A 22500-nucleotide genomic window follows, 5' to 3' on the forward strand; every position below is an offset into this window, starting at 1 on the left:
TAACTGTGGAGCAGAGGAGGAAATTCATCATGCACTAAGTCATAAATGCAATTTTGAGAATTGCCAAGCGAAAGCTCCCCAACGGAGAACAATTGATGATATATGACCCACTTGGCTCAATCCAATAAGCAGGGGTGATGGGTGATTCTGGCTCCACCTGCCCCTATTACTGCTGTGTGGGTCAAACACACAATCAGACAATCAGACATACATACATACATACATACATACATACATACATACATACATACATACATACATACATACATACATACATACATACATACATACATACATACTGTACATGCATGCATGCATACACACACACACACACACATACACACACATACTGTACATACATACATACATACATACATACAGTACATACATGCATGCATGCATACATACACACACACACATACATACATACATACATACACACACTGTATCATACACACAGAACACACTGGCTGACCATGCTTTCTCATAGCCACAGTCTCGAGAAGAAAGGCTTGGTTGAGAGACAGTTTGGGGGTCTGTATTTGTCATTTCTTTGGCAGTGTACTGCATAAAAAACATCCTGCAGAGTTAATTTCACATTGGGCTCTTAAATGTTTAGAGGAAGATAACAAATCCAGCATGTTAGCCTCTCTTGTACAGTGCACACAGGATGCTGAGTATGGCTCGGTGTTGTAGTAGCAGCAGCTGTGTGTACGTGCGTGTGTTTGTTCGTTGAGTAGTACTGTATGTTTGGCTTGGTATGGTACAGTATTAGAAATATCAAGGTAATATCAGAGAAATTTACAATTCTCCATGAAATCCTCTCAAGAACTCTCAAGTCTGTCTAGTCTGTCTTGTATAACACACTGCATGAGTGCACAGTGAAAAGCCTCTGTTTCATCACTGCATCTTCCTCCTCCTGCTCTTCCTCCTCCTCTCCTCCTCCTCCTCCTCCTCTCCTACTTTCCTCCTCCTCCTCCTCTCCTCCTCCTCCTCTCCTACTTTCCTCCTCCTCCTCCTCCTCCTCTCCTCCTCCTATCCTACTCTCCTCCTCCTCTCCTCCTCCTCTCCTCCTCCTCCTCTCCTACTTTCCTCCTCCTCTTCTCCTCCTCCTCCTCCTCCTCCTCTCCTCCTCCTCTCCTACTCTCCTCCTCCTCTCCTACTTTCCTCCTCCTCCGGTCCTACTTTCCTCTTCCTCCTCCTCTCCTCCTCCTCCTACTCTCCTCCTCCTCTCATACTTTCCTCCTCCTCCTGTCCTACTTTCCTCCTCCTCCTCCTCCTCTCCTACTTTCCTCCTCCTCTCCTACTCTCCTCCTTCTCTCCTTCTTTCCTCCTCCTCCTCCTCCTACTCTCCTCCTCTCCTCCTCCTCTCCTGCTCTCCTCCTCCTCTCCTCCTCCTCCTCCTTCTTTCCTCCTCTCTCATCATTGTCTTGGTGAAAGGAGGGCAACAGCTCACATTTATAGTATCAGCCCAGTTCCACAGCTTCTTCACAGTTTGACGCAGCTCAACACCTTGTGTTACAGTTCTGTAAGGGAGTGTTGAGTTCAGCTTCTTTCCTCTCTTTTTAATTTGGAGTTAAAGTCTGTCTGGAAAACTCAAAAGTCCATTAAATAAAAAATAAATTTAATTATAACATTTATTTTTATTTAAACTAATGCTCATCTTCAAGTCTATAGAGCAGGAAGCAGAAAAAAAACTGTGAGGCTTGCACACAGACCGGCCTTTAACAAGGCTATAACAAGGCTATAACAAGGCTTTAACAAGGCTATAACAAGGCTATAACAAGGCTATAACAAGGCTTTAACAATGCTTTAACAAGGCTTTAACAAGGCTATAACAAGGCTATAACAAGGCTATAACAAGGCTATAACAAGGCTTTAACAAGGCTTTAACAAGGCTATAACAAGGCTTTAACAAGGCTATAACAAGGCTATAACAAGGCTTTAACAAGGCTATAACAAGGCTATAACAAGGCTATAACAAGGCTATAACAAGGCTATAACAAGGCTATAACAAGGCTTTTACAAGGCTATAACAAGGCTATAACAAGGCTTTTACAAGGCTTTAACAAGGCTTTAACAAGGCTATAACAAGGCTTTAACAAGGCTATAACAAGGCTATAACAAGGCTTTAACAAGGCTTTAACAAGGCTTTAACAAGGCTATAACAAGGCTTTAACAAGGCTTTAACAAGGCTATAACAAGACTTTAACAAGGCTATAACAAGGCTATAACAAGGCTATAACAAGGCTATAACAAGGCTTTATCAAGGCTTTAACAAGGCTATAACAAGGCTTTAACAAGGCTATAACAAGGCTTTAACAAGGCTATAACAAGGCTATAACAAGGCTTTAACAAGGCTATAACAAGGCTTTAACAAGGCTATAACAAGGCTTTAACAAGGCTATAACAAGGCTTTAACAAGGCTTTAACAAGGCTTTAACAAGGCTTTAACAAGGCTATAACAAGGCTTTAACAAGGCTTTAACAAGGCTTTAACAAGGCTTTAACAAGGCTATAACAAGGCTATAACAAGGCTATAACAAGGCTATAACAAGGCTATAACAAGGCTTTAACAAGGCTATAACAAGGCTATAACAAGGCTTTAACAAGGCTTTAACAAGGCTATAACTATAGATAGAGAGACAGATAGATAGACAGACAGATAGATAGATAGATAGATAGATAGATAGATAGATAGATAGATAGATAGATAGATAGATAGATAGATAGATAGATAGATAGATAGATAGATAGATGGATGGATGGATGGATGGATGGATGGATGGATGGATGGATGGATGGATGGATCTACACCATTTGAACCCTTTAGGAGCTCTTTTTCCAGGTTAATTTCATTGGTCAGTTGAATGGAAGCCTCAGTGTGATGGTTTGGGGTTGATGGAAATGCTACAGACCGAGAGCCGTGAGTGAGAGTGTCCATTCCTCTGATGACGTTCTGTCTCTGTTCCCTCCTACAGCTACATTGAAAATCAGGTCACGCTGGAAAACATCACTGGAACTGATCTAATCCACTACAGAGACCTGAAGAACCTGTGAGTAACTCGGCCTTACACATAAAATATGTCTCTGCTAGTTTGAGATCTGTCTATTACAGACTGTGTTGTGTATATGAATCAGTAATAAATCAATCAAATCAATCAACTATTCTTAACTGCGTTAAAGGGATAGTTCACCCATATAACAATCAGATCTATTAGTATTATTATTATTATTAATTATTTATCGATCTATCGATAAATCAATCAGTCTATCTATCTATCTATCTATCTATCTATCTATCTATCTATCTATCTATCTATCTATCTATCTATCTATCTATCTATCTATCTATCTATCAAATATCAGTGATTAAATCCGAGACCCATACAGCTGCACATGTATAGATGTAGAAAGCATTATTCCATTATTCACATCAGGGGCTGATAAATCGACTGAATCAGTTCAAATTCACCATTCAAATCATCTTGTCCAGCGAACACGGAAACCAAAAGGATTTTTTTTAATTTTATGCCACAAACTGAAACGAACACACCCAGTACTGAATAACGTCTAACAGCTCTATGAACTTCTATTGTCCCACGGCCCCACAGCCCCTCCATATCCACTAGCCAGACAGATGATCGTGACTCACTTTATAGGTCTGACTTGTTGGTTATTGCTCAGTTCACTTACTCTAGACTAATGTAGGCCTACTTAGTGTCGCTTACTGGCTTTGGAGAGCAGCATCTGCTAAATGACTCAGCCGCAGATGTGTTGATGTGTTGTTGTGTTGTTGTGTTCCCGACCAGCACGGTGACGTTCTGCAGACTGATGCACATCTCCGCTGACGCCTTCCAGCACAACCTCAAGCTCCAGTATGTGTAAGTGTCTTCATCTGCACCGAGGGATTGGCTTTCCTTTTCATGTCCCCAGCGTGTCTATAGGACAGGTTGTTTGTCGTTGTCAGTCATGTTGTGTGCATGTGTTCAGCTGTCTGTCCTGCTGAGCACGCTGCACCGCTCAACACACAACCGAATCACACACATCTCTTTATTTATATAACACAACATTATTGTCCATTCGATTCACCTATAGGGATTTTATTTTTTGGCATACTGGAAACGCAATATAAAAACAGACAATGAAAAACAAGTGCATAAAAACATAGACATAAAATACAGTTATAGCAGCAACGGCACATTTGAACTTGCAGATTTGACCTTAATGTACATTTGACACAATGTGCTATTACAGTAGCTGTTCATGAATCCCAAAATATTGAACATCACAGTGAGCACGGTACACTGATTTCTCAATAGGACTAGTTAACAACTTTTGACATTAGTGTAATAACGTATGTTGCTGTACATTATCAACTATTTGATTTGAACTGGTCCATTTATAGCACGGATGCAATGAAGCCAAGTGGTTCAGAGTGGGTCAGAGAAGAACTGGGTCGTGATGAGAACTCTGACCCCTGTTGTGACTGTGTAGCCTACCAAACTGCTTTATAAGAAATATGTCTTTCCTATTGAAAATTAAAAGGAGTAGGTCTGCTTCATATACTGCAGACAAACATCTCTCCACTTAATGAGGAGGAAATGTTAATGTTAATGAAGTGTAGTGTTAATGATGAGGAAAGCATGTTAATGAAGAGTAGTGTTAATGATGAGGAAAGCATGTTAATGAAGAGTAGTCTTAATGATGAGGAAAGCATGTAAATGAAGAGTAGTCTTAATGATGAGGAAAGCATGATAATGAAGAGTAGTGTTAATGATGAGGAAAGCATGATAATGCACCATGTTTCTATCCATTTAAAGATCCATCTTGCCCACCTTTCATTTTCAGCAAGAATATGAATCATTTTATTTATGTATTTGTTTATTTATTGTTGATATTAAAGAGTTTAACGTATCCATGGTGATAACCCATCCATCTTGTTGGCCCTTATCGCAACCATCTTGTCCTTGTCATCTTAGAGAGCATGTCCATGTTGTTTATCTGTAAGTCTGGCGGTTTGGGGAGCAGAGGCGTGTGTGCGTGTGTGTGTGTGTGCGTGTGTGTGGAGGGGTATGCATGTGTGCGTGGGTGTGTGGGTGTGCATGTGCGTGAGTGTGTGCATGTGTGTGTGTGTGTGTGTGTGTGTGGAGGGGTCTGCGTGCGTGTGTGTGTGGGGGGGGGAGGGTCTGGAGGAACCTGAGAAGACGTCCACCAGTCACCTTTTACTCGCTCACTTTGCCGGATTATCGACAATTGCTGCATAATAAATACTCTCCACTAAGGGTCCATTATCCCTTAATCAATACTTCGGGGAGGAGGGCGGGAACAGATGTGTCTGGTGGACTGAGGGGCTCCACCCAGAGAAAGTTGTGAACATGGAGGGGGGGGTTGTTACTTTGATACAGTTAGTTGGAGGGAGGGGGGGGGGTTTCCAAGACATACCATCCTTATTTTTCTCCTCAACGTCTGCCACGCGCTGATCCGCCTCCTCCTCCGCGTCCCTCCCTGCGCGGTTCATCTGGCAGAGAAGCAGCTGCTATTCCCGGCCGCGCTGACGCTCACCCCCCCCCCCTCCCCCTGTGGACCTGGGGAGGAATCGAGCCGGTAACAGATAGGCCCCGACGGCTAAACCATATGACATGAACTTTTGGGAGCGGGGAAAACAAATAATTGAACCCCTGCTGGCCCCCATTGCCCCTGCCACTGTGAATATGTATCCGCTTGCATGAGAGCCTCCCTGGTGTGGTCGGCTGTCGTCTTATGGACGGGTCGTATTTCCGCGCCCGGCCGCCTCTGGATCAGCTCTGGTGGTCCTCCGCCGACCGGCAGGATCAAACCGTTCATCAAGGCATTTAATCCCTTATTTCATTATATTTGAGATAAAAGTGTCCGAAAATATTTATCTCTACATAATATCTGCTCTGTACTGCGGGAAATAAGCTGTATTTGAACTGGTCTGTAGAAAGAATGTGAACAGCTACTCAGCCAGGCGTCCGTCTCAGGCTCGTTCCTCAGAGGTTGAGCTCTCAGACTGCGGCCTCCCACGGAGCAGAGCCGGGCTCCTACGGGCTAATCACCTAATGTACCGAACACAGAGGGTAGGCGTGCCAATGGCGTTTGTGAACCTACGCTCTTGATGTGAAACACTTGCCAAGGTAATTGATCAGAGTCCATTTGGAAACATTAATGTTTCCAGCTAGAGAGTATTTCAAAGCAGGTACGCATTGTCCCAGATTATCACAGTGGGGGCCACAGTACAACTGAGTTTTTTTTTCTCCAACAGAAAGGAACGTTTAAATCATAAATGTTTCCTGCGTACTGTTAGGGCGTGCAAAAGTACAGAAGTATTATAAACGATTATGTTGTTGTGAGTAGGCCTAGTGTCTGTATTCAACCCCTTTAGCTATATTTCTGGTTCAAATGTGTATAATATTCAACAGCTCAGTTCTACTGTTTTCGTTTCTGTAGGAACCTGGCCTCTAACGCTCTAGAACACATCAGTTGGAAGGTGTTCCATTTCCTACCCCTGCTGAACTTGTGAGTAGAACATTCATGTTTTGGATCCCACTGCATTCATATATTTGGCAAATATTATACTCCCCTACCTTTCTACGTGTAGTTATTTCTCTCAATAGAATATGTTTTCTCTTGGCATGCCCATGACCTTAAAGGCATTTAACAGTCCTTTAGATGGGAATGAGAGGGTTCGGTTCTTTGTTCTCTCAGGGTTTTGAGGGACAACCGTCTTGTATGCTCCTGCGACCTCCACTGGCTCCAGCAATGGCAGCGCAGTGACCGTGGCGACGTGGACAACCAACCGCTGCATTGCTTCTCCGATGGCCACGCCCTGGCCTTGAACTCCTTAGTGATGGAGAATTGCAGTAGGTTGAATTGTTTCTGACCCTAACGTGGATCTCACAAACATATTATCAGAGAATTACAACTTGATAGGATGTAGGCTACATTGTATGTAGGCAATGGTATAATTTTGTCACACAATAGGATATATCTTTAGCATTCCTCAGTAAATTGAGTGTAGCCTATTCTTTAAATATCCAAGTATTCCCAACACAAACTTAGTCTAATTGGTTAAACTCACTCCTCAGTAGAAATACTGCCCATCTGCGCCATCGAATCGCTAGCTCTTCGGGGGCTTAGCTGGCTGAAGCGGTGTTTTGTTGTGTGCGTTGGCAAGTCAGAAGACCCGAGCTGGAGTCCAGCGTGAGGGAGGAAGTTGTACTGGCGAGCGACGCAGTGACAGTTGTGACATGTTGCAGGTCTTCCCGAGGTGACCATCCTGCCGTCCAACAATAAGATCCAAGAAGGCGGCAACCTGACCTTTGAGTGCCAGGTGACGGGGGTTCCCACGCCAACCGTGAGATGGCGCACGCACCAGCTGGAGTCCCACTACTACGTCCAGGTAGTGGAGTTTGTCCTTGATAGAAGCACAAGTAGAATTCCACCTGAAGACACAACAGAACTACTAATATCCTTGAAAATGCGTGAAGGCCATCAGGCCGAAAGGTTAACATTGTTTGTTTGGCACATGGCCAAGATAAACCGCTGAGATTGAGAAAAGTCAACAAAAATCTGTGTCTGTGCCTTTCTACCTTTGGATATTCAACTTGGAATCCATGAAAATGACTCCTACTTCTTATAAAAGTAAATGTAATCCATAAATGTGTATTATTCTTCTTGTTCACTTTCCTTCCAATACTCTTAAATGCCTAAAAAAGTCTTGCTTGATTTGGTGGAGCGTGTTGTTTTTCCTCCTGTGCAGGAGAGGATCTGGGGCTCCACCCTGGAGCTGGTGCTCCACCTCAGCGACGTGTCATCCAGAGACAACCTTCACAACCTGACCTGCGAGGCGGAGAACCAGGCCGGGCCGGCGGACGACATGGTCATGCTGGACATCGAGTGTAAGTGCTCAAAACAAAACAAAAAAATGTTCAACTGAACTCTTGAAAGCTTTAGTGATTTATCTCAACCTGTTGCCTGCGTGCGTGCTCCATTTTCCAGCTGTATGGTAAAGCGGTAAGAAAGAAAACGTTTTAGCACTGAGAGCTCCGAGACATAATAGGCTATGTGGCTCGAAATAGAACACTGACCTACAGGAACAGAGGAGGCCAGAGACACGAGAAAGAAATCTCGTCCGAGACATCCTACGCTTCCATTGCACGGAAATTATACAGGAGTAGCAATTTTACACTGGAGACTTGAGATGTTGTTGTTCACCCTACAACCGTGCATTAGTGCCTCTGAAAGTTCAAGTTGGAACAGCATCAGAGGTTGACAACACCCACTGGTACGCAGAAGAGAGCGCGCGATGCATTAGCGATACATTACCGAAAATACTGCCCAAACAAGTATCATATATCATCGCCTCAGTGACACTCATTGGAAAATAAAGCCAAAAAAAGAGTGGAGGGGCACCAATCAAATGCAGCCTGAATGCAGGGGCATCGAGGGACAGATAATGAACGTCAGGAAAAACGCCGGCTGATAACCATGGCGAGATCTGATTTGAGCTTTCGGCTAATGGACTTTTCCCTCCCACTCCGGAAAGCAGCCCGGTTGGCGGTGATTGGCAGTCAGTAAGTGCGTTACCCTGGCTAATCTATCAACATCAGCCCCCCTGGTGGACGGACACTCGTTAACCGCCAGCCCTTTAATTAGCCTTAATTACCTCCGCGATCAGAGGGGTGTTTACTGGGCCCCGGCGCTCCATGGAGTGCCTCTCCCTCTCTCTGCACCATTGATTCATGGTCTAGCTGCACTCAAAGGCCTCCTTCCAGCCAACAGAATGGAACTAAGCAGGGACAGAAAAAAAGAAAATAAGCTGAAGCCATTGCTTCACAACAGGGTTTATTCTTGGGTAGAAAGGTTTTAACTGCACCGAGGTATTGGTCTACAACAGGCCTGACATCAGATGAGAAGCAGCAGCAGAGACGTGCAGGATCTCCCTGAGCACAGCTGCTCCCTGACGGGTCAGGGGCTAAGAGCCCTGAAAGGCCAGAGGAGGATGAGGGGGTCTCTGCGTCAGCACCAGCTTCCATTTCCTGTAGCCTCTCGTCTGCTCGGTGCTTCCAGGTAGCTCTTGTGATCAGGGGTCCTGGTGAAGACCTGGATTCATTATTCATGGCAGGTCAACAGGTCCGGTGCAGATGGACAACATTGATTCATGGAAACTCCTAGGAGGAAGCTAAAGGGCTGTTCTGGATGCTCGGTCTCTCGGTCTGTGTTTGAAGATGCTTGGTTCAAGTGCAAATTCAGCATAACGGTTTTCTGCATAGGTCAGCTTTGTGGATGGCTGTGATTTCAAAATAACCAATAGTAACCTTCTTCCATATTTTCTAAACTTGTGTAGGTAGTAAAATTCAAAGGGTGGTGCTCATTCTGCCTGTCAGTCTTGAATTAATACAACCCCGCCAATAATGACCATGCCCCCCCCCCCCCCCCCCCCCAACTAACTAATGACACGACCCCCCAGTTCAACAAACTAACGAGTCTCCCAGCTCAACTAACGAGTCTCCCAGCTCAACTAACGAGTCTCCCAGATCAACTAACTAACGAATGAGTCTCCCAGTTCAACTAACTAACTAACGAGTCTCCCAGTTCAACTAACTAACGACCGTCTCCCAGTTCAACTAACTAACGACCGTCTCCCAGTTCAACTAACTAATAACCCCCCCACACACACACACACGCACTGTCGTTATTTTGCCTAGGGCGGCCAATCGCCTTCCGCCGGGCCTGTTGCTTGTACTTGCAAATTGTTCAGAATTCTTGAATGCTTGTTTTTAATGTTTTTTGTTTTGTTTTCTTTGTTATTGTTACCCTGCACTCTGCACTTTTATGTGATATACTGTACTTTCGACGTCATTGTAAATGAGAGCTTGCTCTCAATTGATTCTCGAGGTTAAATAAAGATTGAATGAATGAACTAACTAGCTAGTCTCCCAGTTCAACTAACTAACAACCATGTTTCCCAGTTCAACTAACTAATGGCCATGTCTCCTAGTTCAACTAACTAACGACTGTGTCCCCCAAGTTCAACTTACTAACGATTGTGTCCCCCCAGTTCAACTAACTTAACGACTGTGTCCCCCCAGTTCAACTAACTTAACGACTGTGTCCCCCCAGTTCAACTAACTTAACGACTGTGTTCCCCCAGTTCATCTAACTTAACGACTGTGTCCCCCCAGTTCAACTAACTAACAACGGTGTCCCCCCAGTTCAACTAACTTAATGACTGTGTCCCCCCAGTTCAACTAACTTAACGACTGTGTCCCCCCAGTTCAACTAATTAACGACTGTGTCCCCCCAGTTCAACTAACTTAACGACTGTGTCCCCCCAGTTCAACTAACTTAATGACTGTGTCCCCCCAGTTCAACTAACTTAACGACTGTGTCCCCCCAGTTCAACTAATTAACGACTGTGTCCCCCCAGTTCAACTAACTTAACGACTGTGTCCCCCCAGTTCAACTAACTTAATGACTGTGTCCCCCCAGTTCAACTAACTTAACGACTGTGTCCCCCCAGTTCAACTAATTAACGACTGTGTCCCCCCAGTTCAACTAATTAACGACTGTGTCCCCCCAGTTCAACTAACTTAATGACTGTGTCCCCCCAGTTCAACTAACTTAACGACTGTGTCCCCCCAGTTCAACTAACTTAATGACTGTGTCCCCCCAGTTCAACTAACTTAATGACTGTGTCCCCCCAGTTCCTGTCCGGATCATCTTCCTGAGGGACGCGGAGCCCCAGCACCACTGGTGCTTCCCCTTTGCCGTGGACGGAAACCCGGAGCCCACCATCCGCTGGCTGTACAACGGCTCCGCCCTCACAGAGGGCCTGTACACCTACACACAACTCATCCCCGACACCGATGATGGCTCGGTCAAACACGGCTGTCTGTTCCTCAACAAGCCCACACACCTCAATAACGGCCACTACACCCTCATCGTAGAAAACAAACTGGGCAGTGACCGAGCTACAGCCACCGGCAAGTTTATGGACAACCCCTTCGACCCCTTTGATCCAGAAGGGATAATTCCTGGTGAGCACCTGGCAGTTAGGATTTCCTTCCAGTATGGTGAATATTTGGATTAGGAACTGAATGCTTCTAGTGCTAACTCTTCCTGTGTCTTCCTCTCTCTTAATGCCAGTCCTTAGTGAGGATGATCCAAGTAAGCTTTTCGAACGATTCCTGTGATCAAATATAACTTCACATTGGAAGTTTCCAATGAAAGTTCCAATATTCATTGGACGGTTCCAATGAAAGTTCCAATATTCCAATAAGTGCAAAGTTCATTCATCCTCGATAGTCTATGTTACATTAAATATAACCCTGGCTTTGGTGTCATGGCCTCAGAAAATACTTCTCAATTGTATGATTGTCCCAAAAGCGATTAGTTCTATGTTGTATAAGCAGCATCTCCTCTCTGTTCCACACAGGTTCCACCAACAAACCTGACGAGAACGTGACAGAGAACCTGGAGAGTCGAGTGTTTGGGGCGAGTGATTATTCTGCACTTTGTCTGAAATTCTACGAGCAAAGCATGCTAATGCACATCAATGAAATGCTAATGCTAATCTGGTTACAGTAGCGTTGATAGGAAGGTGATGCTGAATTGGAGCTGCTTGGCGCTCATGTTGCATTGTCCGTGTCCAGGTGTCGGTAGCGGTGGGACTGGCGGTGTTCGCCTGCACCTTCCTCCTGGTCATGGTCTTGGTCATCAACAAGTGTGGACAACATTCCAAGTTTGGAATACACCGTAAGTTCCTAAAATCTCCCGAAGACTATTTCTGCAGATCTGAAGCAATGTCACCCTCTGTGGTGCTAGGTACTAGGTACTAGGTACTAGGTACTACATAGCCCAGTGGTTAGCGCATCTGACTAATGATAGGAAGGTTGCTAGTTCAGGATCGGGAAAGGCCACTTGACAATCATTGCTCTTGTGCAAGGAAAGTCACTTTGGATAAAATCATCTGCTAAATGACCAAACTGCAAATGGTACTGATCATAAATGCCCTCTATTCAGAGTTGACCGGTGGACTGGTTATGCTGGGCTTTCCTCTGTAAGTGACTGGCTGAACTCATCATGTACTCTGACACGCTTCTCCATAATGATTTTAAATCCCAAAAGTAATATTACCTTCCAGCATTAATGCTACAAGCAAAGAATTTTATCTGAAAATGAATATCCACACTGGAATGAGCCAGAGCCCCGACACAAAATGGTTCCTCCTGCTGTGCTCTGGTCTGAGATGGCCGTCGGCTCCGCAGCGGGAGTAAAGTTGCTCTTGGAAGGGAACGTGCAGGAGGCGTCTAATCTAGGGTTTCCACTGAAGCTGTAACTTTGCTCACTGCCAGCACCAACCATCACTCGGCTAGAGTGCCTTAATTACAGCATGCAAAGTGGACAGCATCCAGTCACCGAGGTGCGGGCCATTAGGGAAGACTGATGGAGGCTCGCCAGGCGTGATATAGACCTCCCCCCCCGTCCGCCACCCCCCCGCTCACCCGCCCTGCCAACCACCCCGCAAAGCACAAAGTGCCTAAGTGGAGCTGATTGCCTAAGTGGAGCCCCTCCCTCCGGCCTCGGCCCCTCCCTTACGCCTCCATGGTCTCTCACCGGGGCTCTGGGGGTTCTGTGGTTTTCTTGTTGAGTGGGTTTTACGATTTTGGGTGCACTTGTTTGGCTTTTAATAGGCTACTAGTGCAGACAGAGTTGCTTACCGTTCAGACTTCCTTCCTCTCCTGGTTCTGGCTGATTGAGGCACTGTTGACGATGGTGATTATTTATTGCTTGTCATCGGGAGCCAAAGGTTTGAGAAATACAGCAGTATTGATGTGAAATACACTCTGTGACCAAATGGGCTTTGAATTAACTGCTTCTGATGAATTATAAATGCATACCGGTGAGTATTACTGTACATCACTCTTTTCACACACACACACACCAACCCCCTACACCTCTCTTTCTCTCTCTCCCCTCTCCCTCTCTCTCTCCCTCTCTCTCTGTCTCCCTCTCTCTCCCTCCCTCTCTCTCTCTCTCCCTCTCTCTCTCTCAGGCTCGTCCGTCCTGGGCACCGAGGATGACCTGGCCGTTTCCCTGCGGTTCATGAACTTCGGGGCCAGCCCCCCCTCCTCCGACGAGGGCGCGCTGGACGCCGGCCTGTCCAGCTTCGTGGAGAACCCACAGTACTTCTGCGGCATCATCAAGGACAAAGACATGTGTGAGTGGAAGTAGGGTTCCACAAACAAAGCATATTCCTCATATGTGTGAAAACCTACCTGGCTGAATAAATCAGATTCTAATGCTGATTGGGTTCTAACTTTGACATTGAAACGTTGAATATTACTGGATGTGGTTGGACGATGGGTAGCGGATGACTGCTAGGCTGCTGTGTTAACGTCCGTGACGGCTACTGTAGCTCTGTCTCCGTCTGAGACGTCTCTCTGTCTCCGCGTCCAGGCGTCCAGCACATTAAGAGGCAGGACATCGTTCTGAAGTGGGAGCTGGGGGAGGGTGCGTTTGGGAAGGTCTACCTGGCGGAGTGCGCCCACCTCAGCCCAGACAGCGACAAGATGCTGGTGGCCATCAAGGTACGAGCATCCATTCATACCATGCTCATCCATTCATACCATGCTCATCCATTCATACCATGCTCATCCATTCATACCATACTCATCCATTCATACCATGCTCATCCATTCATACCATGTTCATCCATTCATACTGTACCATGTTCATCCATTCATACCATGCTCATCCATTCATACCATACTCATCCATTCATACCATGATCATCCATCCATACCATACTCATCCATTCATACCATGCTCATCTATTCATACCATGCTCATCCATTCATACCATGCTCATCCATTCATACCATGCTCATCTATTCATACCATGCTCATCCATTCATACCAAGCTCAAAGAATCACTTAGTAACACTATGTTTTGCATTTCGTGCCAAGTGGTTTCATACAAATTAGAGAGGTGATCATCACAGGGATGCTGCTCACAGTCGTGATTGTGTCTGTATGTTTGAACGGCATAATAAAACGTTCCCCGTGCTTTTGGACTAGGGAACATCCAGCTGAGATGATGTCCTCCTGGGTCTGTTTCTCCTGGGAACATCCAGCTGAGATGATGTCCTCCTGGGTCTGTTTCTCCTGGGAACATCCAGCTGAGATGATGTCCTCCTGGGTCTGTTTCTCCTGGGAACATCCAGCTGAGATGATGTCCTCCTAGGTCTGTTTCTCCTGGGAACATCCAGCTGAGATGATGTCCTCCTTGGTCTGTTTCTCCTGCAACACAGACCCTGAAAGACGCCAACGAGTCGACCCGGCAGGACTTCCAGCGGGAGGCGGAGCTCCTGACGGTTCTGCAGCACCAGCACATTGTGCGCTTCTACGGGGTGTGCACCGATGGAGAGCCCCTGGCCATGGTGTTCGAGTACATGAGACACGGAGACCTCAACCGCTTCCTCCGGTATGTACAGCACGTGTGACACTTACAGTCCCAAACGATAAACACGCTAGCCCACTGAGCTAAAGCCAAGAGACGAGACGTCTTCCACGTGAGCGCTATTTTACGGTCTTGCCTCAAAGGCTAACCGACATGCTAGGATACTTCAAAGCCGATCATTCCCCAAAGTTAGCGCTATTCATTAGCATTAGCATGTCAACCACAGCAGCATTGACCAAGGCTTTTATTTCTGACCTCTCTTCACTATTGCCTCTTCAACAAAGCCTCTTTATGACCTCAAGGACGCACACGGGCCACATCTGTTCCTGGGCCAAGCCACACTAATAGACACTATTAGCCTGAGGGTACCAACATGGTGTGGGAGACAGCTAAATGCTACGAGCTAAAGCCACTTGATGGGCCTTGGTGGACCACCTGGGTGGACAGTGTGTTGTGTTGATTAGAGAACTTCTCAGGAGGACGGTTGTGGACTTGTAGGCTTGGAACTGCAGTGGAGTGGAGAGGAACAAGTCTGAAAGAGTCCAAGAGATCACAGAGCGACGTTAGCTATCGATTATGTGACACTGGACACAATCTGAGCATCATAGAGGAGGACGCCAACAGAACCAGCTCTGTCCAATGTCCTCAAACAAAGCCTGTTTCAAAACCTGATAAAACCTGAAATCTTCCTATGTGCTGTGTGGAGCGTGCCGGGTGGTCCAGGGGAGACACCACAGCGTTGACCGCGTTGACAGACAACCACTCACGCTACACCTGGGAGATGGTCAGAGACAGGCGTGGATGGCGCATGTCTGCCAGGTGTCCATGGGGGCCAGATTGGGAATGAGACTATTCGAGACAACACACACACACACACACACACACACACACACACACACACACACACAAACACAAACACTCCCCATGAAATGTATGTTCATGGATGGATGGAAATCACATTTCCACCAGACAGAATGGATGTGTGTGTCTGTTGGGCCTACGTTGCAGCTGCCTGTCTACCCGAGCACCTGCCTGTTAAACTAATAGTGACTCTATAGACAGCTTCCTTTGCAAACTGGGAGGAGGGCCTGACCAATAGGATGGATGGATGTAGACACGTCTGCGGCAATCTGCTCATTTGGTGATTGGATTGAAACGCGAGTGGGTGTGTGTGTGTGCGTGATACCGGAGTGAGGCAGGGTTACATTACGGCCAAATGAATACATGTCGTATTACAACCAGCCTTATGGTTCATATCAGCCCTCGCCGTTATGCTGTTTTATTGTGACCCCTTGACCCCTTGCTGAACACAGATCTCATATATGTTCACGCCTTTCCATTTCAAAATTGCCCGGTGAAGTGGGTGTCTGTTCGGTCGCGCGAGGTTGGTGGTACATCACAGGGTCATGCGAAGGTTCCGCACTGAAAGAGCCAATCCTAGGTCTGCCCTGCACGGAATGATCCGGAGACCGAGGGCTCAGCACGCTACATCTTCCCCATCATCATAATCCTGGTCGCTCCTGACACGAGCCTCATGTCAGCTGGTCGTCGTACAGTTCCTGTAGTCCTCCACTACAAGCCGCATGACCTTTGCCCCCAGAGCCCACGGCCCTGACGCCTGCATCCTGGAGGAGGTGAAGGTGGCTCCGTTGGGTCAGCTCACGCTGCCCCAGATGCTGCAGATCGCCGCCCAGATCGCGTCCGGCATGGTGTACCTGGCCTCCCTCCACTTCGTCCACCGAGACCTGGCCACGCGCAACTGCCTGGTGGGCGAGGGCCTGGTGGTGAAGATCGGAGACTTCGGGATGTCCCGAGACATCTACAGCACTGACTACTACCGGGTAAAGACGCTTGGAGACATTTTCGGGGGGAGGGGCTTTGAGAGACGCCGTAGTAAGTATTAGAGGTTTCACTGGAATTCCCTTTCTCTGATTGGTCAGGTGGGCGGGCGTACCATGCTTCCCATTCGCTGGATGCCCCCCGAGAGCATCATGTACAGGAAGTTCACCACGGAGAGCGACATCTGGAGCTTCGGCGTGGTGCTCTGGGAGATCTTCACCTACGGGAAGCAGCCCTGGTACCAGCTGTCCAACAGCGAGGTGAGCAGGCCAGCGGCGGGCAACCGTGGATGATGACCATATAGAACATTGGATGTGAAAAATATTGAATTTAATGTACATCAAATACCAGAAAAGAATGCATGGCAGAATACAGTTTATTTTATTTTTTTAAGATAATTTTAAAGGCATTTCTGCTTTATTAGGGATAGGACAGTGTAGGTGTCAGACAGGAAAGGGGGGAGGGAGAGAGAGGGGAAGACATGCAGCAAAGGGCGTGGGCCGGATTTGAACCCACGCCGCTGCAGAAAGGACTAGCCTTTACATGGTACGCGCCCCAACCCATTGATCTACTGGGGCGCCCCTAGAATACAGTGTTTGACGTGATGCATCGCAGCATAGCTGGGAGCTCCGTATTTCCCAGCCCTTTATATACATTACTCTCCAGCCAATCAATAAGCTCGTAGTAATCAAGCGGCGTCCAGTCCAGTTACTTTAAGTCGCGCACTAAGAAGTGGGTCTCTGTGGCGACCGCAACTGCGCCATTACAACCCAGGAGCCTCTCTGCTTTCAAGTGGAGGGTGGATCACTTTTCCCGTCCACTCAATTCTAATTTCATTGGCCCTCATCTTCGCCCAGGGCCAGTGACGTTTAACCTCGTTAACCTAATCCGGCCCGGGCAGTGATGGACGCGCGTAATTATTCTGTCGTCTAATTAGCTGTAGCAGGGATCAATCATCCCCAAACCTCTCCATCTTGGTGGATGAAGAAGGGTGTCAGCCATTTTGAGCAGAGAATCAATCACAGTTTGTGAAGCCTGAGTGAAAGGCTGTTCTTTTCTTACGCAGCCCAGAGCTGACAGGTCTGTGGGTTCATTGGAGAGGCCTGGCTGAAGCATCTTATTAAAGAGGGTAGAAGTGTCTGGCTAAACTAAGGGCAGTCTGTTCGCTGCGGTGGACGCCTTCCTGGTAGTTCTAGACAGCGATATATATATAACTATATAATAACTATATAATAACTGACCCATTCTGAGAGCCAGAATGCATTAATTAAATGAAAAAGAAAACAGATTATCCTGGCACCCCTCAAGTTCTCAGGCTTTTCGTTTTTCCCTCTAAACGGTGAAGGAGTAAGGAGTGAGACCCCTGTGGTAACGTGATTATGCTGGGTCAAGATCTTTCATCTCAAGGTTGCACCAGAGCTTCTAAATGTTTCCCGGTCTCTTTTTTTTAACAATGTAATAACCGAGTGCCTTTTATATTCAATCTCTTGTTGAATATAAAAGGCGCTTTCTTTGCTCGGCTAACAGAGCAGCGTTGACATGTCCCCCGCAGGCCATCGAGTGCATCACGCAGGGCCGGGAGCTGGAGCGCCCGCGGACCTGTCCCCAGGAAGTGCACCTGCTGATGCAGGGCTGCTGGCAGAGAGAGCCCCAGCAGAGGCTGGTCATCAAGGACATCCACAGCCGGCTGCTGGCCCTGGTCAAGACCCCGCCCGTCTACCTGGACATCCTGGGCTAGCCTGGGGGGGGGGGGGGGGCGGGGCGGGGCGCGCTGCTATGGGGGGGCGGGGGAGCACAGCAGGGGGAGGGGGGGAGGGGAGGGGGGGGGGGCAAAGGGTGAGGTGTGGGGGGTTGGGCGAAGGGTGAGGTGTACATTATTGATTTTTTTAAATGAAATATTTACAAAAAGAAAAGCCTTACTTCTCAACTTGGGGGGAGTGTCAACGTTCTGTTTGTGATCAGGCTCAGTCAGTGGTTTGCTAGGATCTTAAAACGATGGTTGAGGAGGTGGGGGTGGTGTGGTGGTGGTGTGGTGGTGGGGGGGCTCTGCTTCGGGGTTAGTTTCTCTACAGCCTGACTTAAAAACATGCTGCCTCACCTTCATCTTGCCCTGAGGAGGGAGGATGACAACCTAGCGACAAAAACTGTCAAATGTTTACTGTATTTTATTGTTGTTATTATTGATAGGGTGTCAGATGGTGCATGACTGAACTTCAGGATTCACTGTTGCCTGAGAAATGTAACTGTCATGGCATTTCTGACATGGATTTTCAGGAATTGATCGTTTCTTTACTGGGATGTTATTTTCAGAAATGAATTGATTCTCGACAGTTGATCATTATGAAGCCAAAACATTCAGGACACATCAAGGCCGTCTTCAATCTAAAAGCTCTGTGATGATGTGATGTAAAATTATTGGTGAATGCCACAGTGAAAATAATATTGAGAGAAGCATTGTGAGAGGCTGTCTTCCATCCAAAAGCTCTCATTTCAACAAAAGCATTGTGCCAAGTCTATTTTGATATCAATGATCAGCTATTTAGATTCAAAATGGTGACTGTGTGAAGAGGTGATTCAACATAGGCCTATAATTTAAAACTACTGTACTGTCATTGAAAAGAAATGGTACACAGTCATTATAACGGAAAGTAACACACATTCACTTCTAAGGTGGAGTTTGTTTGGATTCAGCAGATTGTCATTGTCAATATATGGAACGTATCCTCCACCCTGTTCATCATAATAGATGTTTATCACAAATAGAGCATTGGAGTGGTCACCCACAGTGCAGACCTTCTCACAAAATGTTAACTTCCAATTTCTTTCAGAGAATTGTAGGAGGGGCTTTTATTCTATGACTGTATCGTCCAGTGTTTTTCCGACCTGCTTCCTACATGGGTTTGAATATTACTGGCTGTAATAATCCCTGTGGGTGTTCTGGTGACTCACAGAGAGAACTGGTTCAGCCTGGTTATGCATGTACGGCAGCCCAGTCTTCACATGGCTCAGTCAGCCTCCATGGCCGTTACAGAGGTGTTCCATCTCACTGTAGCACGCTCCGCAGCGACCTTGAGGGGCGACCTTTGACATCAAAGCAGTGTTGAAACCTTGTAAGGGCCATGGTGGTGGAGGAGTGCCCAGCGAGGCGGGATGGCAGATGGAGGGGTGTGATAGAAGCAGCCGGGGCAGATGGGAGGGGAATAGAGACAGAGACACGACCTCGCCACCACGGGCCAAACATGGCAACCGTCAGCTCCATGTTTCACTTTAACCTTTCACCTACAAGTCAGATGTCCTAAAAGGGAAATCTGTCCTATAAGATGTGCACAGATCAGTGAGACGGCATTAGAATGTAAATATGTAATTACTACTGTATGTATCAATGTTACAAAACACTGTCATCTTCAAATATTGTTACCTTAGCACTTTGTATATTGTCTGCTCAAATAAAAACAACATTGGTTCAAGTATCTTGCCTTAAATTGCTCAAATTTAAGATCAATCCATCATGTCTTTCAATGCATGTTTAAAGAACAATTATGAGCGCAAAAAAAGTACTTGGTAGGAGTAATAGTGGATAACTTAAAAAAAAAAAAAAAAGACAAAAAAAAAGTACTTGGTTTGGTAGGAGTAATAGTGGATAACTTTAAAAAAAGTAATTGGTAGGAGTAATAGTAGATAACTTTAATAAAAGTAATTGGTAGGAGTAATAGTGGATAACTTTAATAAAAGTAATGGGTAGGAGTAATAGTGGATAACTTTAATAAAAGTAATGGGTAGGAGTAATAGTGGATAACTTTAAAAAAAGTAATTGGTAGGAGTAATAGTAGATAACTAATAAAAGTAATTGGTAGGAGTAATAGTGGATAACTTTAATAAAAGTAATGGGTAGGAGTAATAGTGGATAACTTTAATAAAAGTAATGGGTAGGAGTAATAGTGGATAACTTTAATAAAAGTAATGGGTAGGAGTAATAGTGGATAACTTTAATAAAAGTAATTGGTAGGAGTAATAGTGGATAACTTTAATAAAAGTAATTGGTAGGAGTAATAGTGGATAACTTTAATAAAAGTAATGGGTAGGAGTAATAGTGGATAACTTTAATAAAAGTAATGGGTAGGAGTAATAGTGGATAACTTTAATAAAAGTGATACGGGATCCTGCACTGCTGAAGAAGTTGACTGAAAATGTCAGTGAAAAAGACGAGTAACAAGAATAAACACATGTTGTGTTCTAGAAACCTCTCTCCACCCCCACACTCTCCCCCTCTCTCCCCCACTCTCCTCTCTCCCCCACACTCTCCACTCTCTCTCCCATTCTCCTCTCCCCCCCCCCACACTCTCTTCTCTCCCCCACTCTCCTCTCTCTCTCCCCCACTCTCCTCTCTCCCCCACACTCTCCTCTCTCCCCCACTCTTCTCTCTTCCCCACACTCTCCTCTCTCTCCCCCACACTCTCTCTCCCACACTCTCCTCTCTCCCCCACTCTCTCTCCCCCACTCTTCTCTCTCCCCCACACTCTCCTCTCTCCCCCACACTATCCTCTCTCTCCCCCACACTCTCTCTCCCCCACACTCTCCTCTCTCTCCCCCACACTCTCTCTCCCACACTCTTGCCTCCTCCTGACTCCTCCCCAGAGAGTGGTAATGGGTTGTGAGTAATGCTACAGTATCGCCACCTCTCTCTCTCTCCAGTGTACGGGAGATAAATGTGTCTCAGGCCTGAGTACGGACCGCTGGTGTCTCTGAGGTCTTAAAACTAGCTTCACACAAGTCAGCACAGCTGTAAGCAGTTTTAGAAAGGATGTGTTGTTGTAGAACGTGTCTGTGCTCTAAAACTGGACTCTTGAAGTCCATCATGTCAAATCTTTAGAGCTACAGTTTTAGAACCACAAAGGCAGGTTCAAAACAAACATTCTATTGTAGAAATGCTTAATATGAATGTCCTGGCTGTTGTATTTGAACTTGGCTTTACAGATAATGTCTGGATGGAGATACTGTAGTAATCAAGGAGGTAATAATAATAAGCTCAATGCAGTCTGTTAAATACATAGAACTTCATTTGGTATCCAAACAGAAAGAGTGGTTGTTGGTTTTATAACAATGTTTTATTTTTCTAATGCATTTATCATCAGGAAAAAGCATATTTGCCTCAGTCTGGGATGAAACAGAGCATGATAAACCTTGTACCATTGTGCCCCCTGCTGGACACATTCACACATGCAGCGTAAGGCAGTCATCAGATGTGTCCACTTCCCAAGAACTGGAATACAATTATTGTAATACAATTATATCAGTATTTTCTCTCATATCTTAATCCGGATATTCAAAGGACACACAAACAAGATAAGTGGTTGGTCGTTTTTATTAGAACAATTATTCCAGTGATGATTACACCAAATACCGACAAGATGGAAACAATATATATGATATTTTAAAAAGGCCAGTTCATGTTGTTCCCCCCCCCCCCCCCATCAACCCCCCATCTAAATTATGTTCTGCTGAAACAGCATGTTTTACATCGAAAGAAGCCAGTATAAAATGTCACTAGGCACAAATAACCACTCAAACCTCTGGGTGGTGTATTACTGGGTTATTATGACTGGAGCATGGTGTATTACTGGGTTATTATGACTGGAGCATGGTGTATTACTGGGTTATTATGACTGGAGCATGGTGTATTACTGGGTTATTATGACTGGAGCATGGTGTATTACTGGGTTATTATGACTGGAGCATGGTGTATTACTGGGTTATTATGACTGGAGCATGGTGTATTACTGGGTTATTATGACTGGAGCATGGTGTATTACTGGGTTATTATGACTGGAGCATGGTGTATGGATGACACATCACTCTTACTAGTCTTAGCATAGCCTTCAACTGTGCGTACTCTAACAGGACATTCAATATGACCCAGAAAACCGTTGTGGACTTGTGAGAGCCCGTATTCCTCTGGGTCGACTGACAGTTGGACCACTGAGGAGGATCACTGCTGTACTGACACAGTGGAAGATGACTAAAAACATCTTCAACCAAATATGCAGTTCCTGGAACCTGGCCATAAATTGTGGCCAATTTACAATAATGTGAATCCAGATAGTTTGGATCGATAAAAACCATCATGCCACAGACACAGTTCCAAGAAACCAGAGAGTCATGTAGGTAGTAAGATGA

The 22500-nt window shown here is 45.9% G+C and overlaps 1 protein-coding gene across 1 annotated transcript in view; it reads left to right on the plus strand.

Moving 5' to 3' along the window:
- The window catches only part of ntrk1 (neurotrophic tyrosine kinase, receptor, type 1), a gene marked incomplete at both ends in the record, with an annotated part of 50395 nt that extends 32331 nt beyond the window's left edge, over positions 1–18064 (plus strand). Inside the window, 16 exons of the mRNA XM_084442471.1 lie at positions 2981–3055; positions 3812–3883; positions 6471–6539; positions 6729–6883; positions 7280–7422; positions 7783–7921; positions 10730–11062; positions 11172–11192; positions 11461–11519; positions 11678–11780; positions 13081–13245; positions 13485–13615; positions 14339–14511; positions 16088–16328; positions 16428–16586; positions 17879–18064. Coding sequence (XP_084298597.1) covers positions 2981–3055; positions 3812–3883; positions 6471–6539; positions 6729–6883; positions 7280–7422; positions 7783–7921; positions 10730–11062; positions 11172–11192; positions 11461–11519; positions 11678–11780; positions 13081–13245; positions 13485–13615; positions 14339–14511; positions 16088–16328; positions 16428–16586; positions 17879–18064 — 2224 coding nt within the window. The remainder of the gene's footprint in view (positions 1–2980; positions 3056–3811; positions 3884–6470; positions 6540–6728; positions 6884–7279; positions 7423–7782; positions 7922–10729; positions 11063–11171; positions 11193–11460; positions 11520–11677; positions 11781–13080; positions 13246–13484; positions 13616–14338; positions 14512–16087; positions 16329–16427; positions 16587–17878) is intronic.
- Positions 18065–22500: the final 4436 nt, after the last annotated feature.

The sequence above is a fragment of the Borostomias antarcticus genome (genome assembly GCF_949987555.1).
Source record: "Borostomias antarcticus genome assembly, chromosome: 8".
In the NCBI taxonomy this organism is placed as follows: Eukaryota; Metazoa; Chordata; class Actinopteri; order Stomiiformes; family Stomiidae; genus Borostomias; species Borostomias antarcticus.